Here is a 7222-nt window from a genome sequence, read left to right as displayed (position 1 = left end):
AGATGCCCCTGGGGACAGCACCAACATGGCCTTAACTCCCAGGCCATTCCCCTGCCTCTAACCCCCTGGTGTCTGCAGGCATCCACCCCAGACCCACCCAACACCTCCTCCCCAGCCTCAGGCGCTAGGCTGAGACCTTGGACCCTGCAGAATGCAGCCCTGTCCAGGGTCCCCTACCTTCCCCCCAGATCCCTCCCAGAGCAATACCAACCCGATCCTACCTTCCAGGCCATTCAACCTGCAGCCCCCCGGCCTCTGTAGACATCGCACCCCCCAAACCCCCAGACCTGCCCAATGCCTCCCCTCCCCAGCTTTGGGCAGAACCTGTCTCTAGCCAGGCCTGGGGGTGTTGGGGAGTCTGGAGGGCCGGGGTGGGGGCTGAGGCGCGGGACAGCTGGCCCGTGTCCTCACACTGGGCCCGGGGCCCAGCCGGAGGGGCGGGGGCCTGGCCACTCGGGCCTTGGCTGGGGCTGGGATTTTTGGCCTGGCCGTCAGGCCCTCCCTTCTGCTTCCTCTCCCGAGGGCTGTCCTGGCAGAGGCCCCCCTCGCTCTTTCTGGCGGGAACAGGGCCAGCAGCGAAAGAATAGTCGCAGAGGGAAAGCGGGAAAGAGATGGGGGAAAGTGTGTGTGTGTGAGTGTGTGCTGTGTGCATGTGTGTGCGTGTGTGTGTCAAGGAAAAAAGCTCGCAGTCCAGCAGCCCGGGACTGGGAGGCTTGTGAGCCGGGCCTTTCGTAATTGTCCCCTCCCCGCGGCCCCCTCCCCCAGGCCTCCCCCCTCTCCCGCCCTCCCGCCCGCCCTCTCTCCCTCCCTCTTTCCCTCGCAGCCGACGAGGCAACAATTAGGCTTTGGGGATAAAACGAGGTGCGGAGAGCGGGCTGGGGCATTTCTTCCCGAGATGGCGGGTCTGACAGCGGCGGCCCCGCGGCCCGGAGTCCTCCTGCTCCTGCTGTCCATCCTCCACCCCTCTCGGCCTGGAGGTAAGGGCCCCTCGCCCCTGTCCCCAGAGCTGCCCACAGCTGCGGGCCCTTTGGGCCAGGTGACTAGACGCTCAAGGGGGAGACCTTCATCCCTGGGAACTGCAAGGGGTCCCAGGTGGAAGCCTCTCAGCCACTGGGTCCTCGGAAATGCCCCTCCCAGGAGCCAGCCCTGTGCCCAGGAGGAACCTGTCAAACAGACACCCTCGACTCAGAAGAGTCCCAACCCGGCATCCAGGCTTTGCTGCCCTGCGAGGGCTGAGGGGGCCCCTGCTCAGGTGCCCTGGTGCCCGCCCTGTAGGGGGATCAGAGCATCCTGGGGGAGGGCCCAGCGGGAATCCCTGGGTCTGGAGACACCACAGTCTGCACACCTGTGGACACAGCTGGGGTGCACACCAGCCCTGGGGACAGGGAACCTGGGCTTGATACCAGCTCAACCGCAGTGAGCTGTGTGACCTCAGCAGGTTCCTTGACCCCTGGGAAGCCGGGATCCCCCCGTGAGGAAGGTCAGGGCTCCGCTGAGGATCGGTTTGCAGGTTGGGAAGCTGCTGCTGTGTTCTCCCTGCTGAGGCAGGCAGGGACTCATGGTATGCATTTGTGTGTGTGTGTGTGTGTATGTGTGTGTGCGTGCGCACAGGAATGAGCGTGCTGTGTGCTCGTGTGTGTATGTGTGCATGCACAGGTGTGCACGTGTGCAGATGCCCAGCTGTGTCACTAAACAGGGGAAGGGATTTCTGGAGGGGTACATATGCCTGCTCACAGGTTCATCCTTAGGCAGGTGTATGCGTATGTTTCGAGGAGGTATATGAAGCTGCTCCTTAGTGTGTGCAAAAGTCTGCCACCTGACAGACATGTAGACATGTACACATGTAGACATGGGCGATCTGGCATCCAGGTGTGACACTGGTATGGACTGTCACTGTGTGTGTTATGGAGTGTGTGCATCCGTGTGTGTGAATGTGTGTGCGATGTGGCACGCAAGCATGGAAAGGCGGGCTGGAGAAGGTGTCTGTCTCCTGGCAGAGGCAGTGTGGCTGAGACAGAGGCTAGAGTGGATCCTGGGGCACTGCTGGGCCATCTGCTATGTGCCCCAACCCAGGCACAGTTGGTTATGGGGTTTGAGGGTGCCCCCTGTGGGGCTGCTATGCCGCGGCCAACGGGGGAGGACTGAAGATGCTCCCCGGGCGTGGGAAAAAGGAGGGCATTTGGTAGGGGGGTCTGGGTGGAGTCTGGTTTCCTGGGGAGTCCTCCTTGCCATGAGAACCAGACGTTGAGTTGGGGGCAGGAGGGTACAGGGTGGAGTCAGGGGCCTGGGCAGGAGCTGCAGCTGTTTCCGTGAGATTGAACAGCTTCCTGTACAGGGTCCGCTGCTGGACCTGGACGAGGCCAAGGGACATGGGTACCCACAGGCGGGGTCCGGCAGGGGCAACGAGCCAGAGCCTGAAAGCAGCAGCCCTGGGTCCGTCTCAGCCTCCTCCCCAGGTGTAGCCCCCAAACACCCAGCCACCCTCCTTCCCAGATGGGGCCACCACCTATAGGGTGGCAGTTCATCATCAAGGAACCTTGAGAATTAGAAATTATTATCATCGCTTGACAAACAAGGAAACTGAGGCTCCAGCAGGCTAAGGCAGTCCCCGGGGGTTAGTATCAGCCAGCTCTCTGCCCCAGGTCAAGGGGCGAGGGGGTTAGGAGTGAGCTAGCAGGCAACATTTGGGGAGGGGAAGGCTTGGGGCTGAGTCCTTTAAAGCGGGCATGCCCTAGGCAGAATCAGCTCTCTCCTTGTGTCCTCAGTGACACCGCTAAACACCCAGCTGGCGTCGCACTTTGCAGAGATCAGTCTCAGCTCTGTCCCAGGTGGCTGGACTTGCTAGGTCCAAATAAGGGGTGTGTGAACTGATGAGCTCGTGTGGGGTTTTGCACAGAGGTGCTACTGAAGTCTGCAGAGGTCAGGGAGCCAACACAGGGAGTGGGGCGCTCAGTCACATGCTCACCGCCACTCACCTGGCTGTCCTGGGGGAGCCTGGCTTCTCCCTCAAGGAGGAGGGTGTCACTTATGCAAGTTCAGTGGCTCCAAGGAAGGAACCCTGTTGCGGGGGTGGGGGAGCAGGAGGAGGGGACAAGCCGCCCAGCCCCCAGGCTGTTTCAAAAGTGAGCATGAGAGATTAACCCAGGGATAATTCTTCCCCATCCCCCAGAAATAGTATCAGGGATTTTTTTTTTTTTTTTTTTTCCTGATTTCAGAACTGAAGATGGTTTGGAACAGAGGTTTCCTTTTCTTTTATTTTCCTTTTTTATTTTTATTTTTTTACCTTTTTTTTTTTTTTTTAAATTGAGACAGGGTCTCGCTGTGTTGTCCAGGCTGGTCTGAGTTCCTGGGCTCAAGTGATCCTCCCACCTCTGCCTCCCAAAGTGCTTGGATTACAGGCATGAGCCACTGCCTCTTTTTAAATATTTTTTTAATTATTTTTTTCCGTCCTTAAGTAGGAACAGGGGTTTTCAACCTGGCTGTTAGACTTCCCACCCGAGAATCCCTGCTTGCTTTGGTTGCAGAGGGACCTGGACACAGACTTTTCAGGCTCTCCAGGTGACGGTGGGGTCGCCAGGGCCAAGAAGCACTGGTTTAGAGGTCGATCCCACTCTGTGTGTCTGCCGAGGCCCCGGCATGAGGGCAAATGTGCCCTGTGTGGGAGGGGACACAGTCACCCAGTGGAGGACAGCTTGTTTTTGAAAACCCTTGGCAGCCTTCTGCATTGCAAACAACAAACAGCTTCATGTGGTCTTATCTGCTCCCCAAGCCAGCCCCCTGGACTTTGGTTTGGCAAAGCCCCCTGCCAAGGCCGGCTGGCCCCAGGCTCGCTCCCAAACAGGCTGCTTCCAGCTCTTTGAACCTGGAGCCCAGGGCCCAGGCAAATGGCCCTACATGTGACTTGGGGTCAGCTGGGGGTCCCAGACCACGCTCTTCAGCTCACTGGTTCTCCATTTCCTTGGCTGCAAAATGGGGAGAAACAGCCCTGCCTGAAGTATCTCCTAGGGCCAATGAGAGGTTCCAGCAATGTAATATCTGGGGGAAAAAAAAAGCATCAAATAAAAGGACCGTGGGAATGGGCGTTTTTTAAATAATCTATTCTCTTATTCAGAGTCTGCTAATTTGGGCTCATGGATCCTTGTAATTAGTGCACATTGCTAAGGTTTAATACTCCCTCTCGCTACTTACACCATGTTTTGTCTAGTGGAGGGGCAGCTAATGTGTAAACAGATGTGCAATGATGAAAGAAGCAGACAGGACTTGGTTGGGGGTGGCCAGAAGGAGCCTTGGGAAATCCAGGAAGGCTTCCCAGCAGAAGTGACATTTGAGTTAGACCTAAAGAGAAAAGTAAATGGGGCCAGGTGCAGTGACTCATGCCTGTAATCCCAGCACTTTGGGAGGCCCACGTGGGCAGATTGCTTGAGCCCAGGAGTTTGAGACCAGCCTGGGTAACATAGGAAGGCCCCCGTCTCTATTTTAAAAATAAATAAATGAATATTTAAAAGGAAAGAGAAAGAGAGAGAGAGAGAAAGAAAGGAGAGAGAAAGAAAGAAAGAGAGAGAAAAAGAAAGAAAGAAAGAAAGAAAGAAAAAGAAAGAAAGAAAGAAAGAAGGAAGGAAAAGAAAGAAAGAAAGAAAGAAAAATGTTGGAGGAGCTGTCGGTGGATGAGGGGTAAGTCCCAGACTACAGGCCCTGGCAGGCAGAACTGAAGAGACAGAAGAGCAGATTCTCCATCGGAGGAAGCCCTGTCTGCAGTTAGTGCTGACAGCATCTGGAGGTGGTGATTTTCCCGTCATGGGAGGTATGCAAGCAGAACACGAAGGATGTTTGCGGAAGGAGGTCCAGCCCAGGCCAGAAGACTATTATGATCCCTGAGAGTCTAGGATCGTGATTCTAAGATGCAAGAGACAAGTTCCACCCTGGGCTAGTCGGTGAAACATGCCAAAACCACATAAAACAAGACAAGTGTTCTCCAGGCCAACTGCTTAGGGCCAGCTGAGCAGAACAGTCAGGGAGAGCCGTGGGCTCAGGAAAGGCAGGCGGGAGAGTCTGAGCTCAGCCCTGGTGCGGGGGTAGGGCTTGGACAGAGGCAAGGACATTCCTGGCAGGAGAAACAGCTTGTGCCAAGGAGTGGAGGGAGAAGTGAGGATGCCCCGCAGGGCCTGGGGAAGCGGCTGTTACCTTTTCAAAGCCCTTTCCAATTTCCAGCTGCTGTCTAATTTTATTCTCACCTCTCTCACTTGCAGAGAGGCAGGAATCCTTCGCAGCCCCTAAACCTTCTCCATTTCCTCATTGCAAAATGGAGATTAAAACCTCGGGCTCCCCAGGCCGTCACGGTTCAGGCATGAAGTTTGGCAAATGCCACCATCATCAGGATCTGAACGGTGGGGGTGGAGAGTGGGGACAGAGGAGATCTGGGGGAGAGGAAGCTAAGTCTTCCCCCCAGAAAATGCCTGGGGTGCAGGAGGGCAGAACCCCAGGAGAAAGGAAGTCAGGCTTCAGTCAGGCCCGGGGGCTCAACAAGCCCAAGGCAGGGGGACTCCCAGGGCAGATGGGGATGAAACAGGTTAGAGCCGGATTCACAGACAACCTCCCTGCCACCCCTTCACTTAATTCACCCATCATGTATTGAGTAACTACTGTATACCTGGCCCGGGGCCACAGACTGTGCAGTGAAATGGGAAAAAATGAAACGTAAGGGCCACTGTCTTTCTATTTTTGAGCAATTACTGTGTGCCAGGTCCAGAAGAGGACATAGCCTGTTACTTGAACCCTTTTACAACTTGCAGCAACCTTGCAACAACCAAGTGATTATCTGCCGCATGTCACAAAAAAGGAAACCAATGTTCAGAGAGGTTGAGTGACTTGCCCAAGGTCACACAGATGGTAAGAAGCAGCGAAGGCAGAATTAGAAGCCAGAGGGGTCTGTTCTGAGCGCTTTGCTCTTCCCCCCACCTCCACCACACTGTTCCCTGCAGTCTGCTCTGGAGCCGGAGAGTAGAGAGGAAGGGAGAGAGGCACGTGAAGAACGAGGGACGGGGGAGAAAGAGGAGGAAGGAGAGAGGCCGAGGCAGAGAAAGACGCATAAGAGACTGTTGAGAGATGGAGGCCGGAGCCAGGGAAGTCATCAGAGGCCCGAGGCGGGCCATGTGTGTGCTTGGCAGCGGATGACAGGGCCCAAGTGCTCCTTCCCAGCAAGCCCAGCCCCCCTGGGGCCACCACTCCGAGCCTTGAGGTTCTGACCAGATTACTTGCACGCTTCAGGCCTGGATTGCAGTGCCTGAGGAGCCACAAGCCCTGGGAGGGGGTGGCGCCGGGGTCTTGGCTCCGGTGGCTGTGACAGCTCCACAGCCCTGACCCTGCTGGGCTGCAGCTGAGGCTGACAGGGCCCTGGGGCCAGCAAGCCCAGCTGTGCAGCGTCGCCAGGCCTCAGAGGCCAGACGTCTGGCCGCGAGGCCTCCCTGGACACATTGCAGAGACACCCGTTCCCCCAGCCCCGCCCATGCCCCACGAGGCTCCCGGCCCCTTTCAGCAAAAGCGGTGAGGGAGGGCTGGGCTGGGGCGTTGGCAAGGTGGCTCATCAAGCTCAGAGGGGGGCCTTCTGAGGTGGAGACAGGGCCCCCGGTTTGGGACCCGGTCTGTTGCCATGGTGATGGCTCAGGCAGGGTCTGGATCCAGCATCACAGCGTTCCCCAGTGAGAGCTTCACTGGTCCATGGGGACTGAACTCGTGATCCTGTCTGGCCGGTGAATTCGCTTTTCCTTAGGAAACTATTCACTGTGCTCATTCATGGCGTCCCCCTGCGGCCCCGGCGCCTCCTAAGACAGCCCGTGTCAGACGGCCAGAGCCCCACCCAAGCTCGGCTGCCCAGTGGCTGAGGACGCTGACCTCACGCCGTCCTATCAGTGTGGGAATGGCTGCATTTGTGCTGGCAGCTGCACCTCCTTAATGCTCGCTGTAGCAGCCCGGCCTGCTCTTCCCAAAGCTCTGGCCTCTATCCGGCAGCTCAGCTCGGGAAGGGAGTGGGCTGCCTGGTGAGAGGTGCTGGAATGGGCTGCCTGGTGAGAGGTGCTCAGACCCAGTGTCTTCCACCCCAGGCCCTCTCCCTGACTCCAGGGAGAACCAGGTAACACAGCAAGAACCATCATACTCCAAGGACTGGCAGCAGGGCGCAGAGGCCTGTCATCCCAGCACTTTGGGAGGCCAAGACAGGAGGATCGCT

The 7222-nt window shown here is 57.3% G+C and overlaps 1 protein-coding gene across 17 annotated transcripts in view; it reads left to right on the top strand.

Moving 5' to 3' along the window:
• The first annotated feature begins 591 nt into the window (after positions 1–591).
• ELN (elastin) overlaps positions 592–7222 on the top strand; it is a 41191-nt gene continuing 34560 nt past the window's right edge. For 10 of the 17 annotated variants that reach the window (XM_063725938.1, XM_054560401.2, XM_054560407.2 and 7 more), the window contains exon 1: positions 807–977. In XM_063725938.1, the coding sequence (XP_063582008.1) occupies positions 896–977 (82 nt within the window). In that variant the 5' untranslated portion in view covers positions 807–895. Of the gene's footprint in view, positions 978–7222 lie in introns of all 17 variants that reach the window. The other 7 variants (XM_063725939.1, XM_063725940.1, XM_054560406.2 and 4 more) reach the window with 3 other exon arrangements.

Source organism: Pongo abelii, chromosome 6 (genome assembly GCF_028885655.2).
Source record: "Pongo abelii isolate AG06213 chromosome 6, NHGRI_mPonAbe1-v2.0_pri, whole genome shotgun sequence".
NCBI classification, from domain to species: Eukaryota; Metazoa; Chordata; class Mammalia; order Primates; family Hominidae; genus Pongo; species Pongo abelii.
The sequence above is the reverse complement of the archived record's forward strand: the minus strand, read 5'-3'. Positions and strand labels throughout refer to the sequence as shown.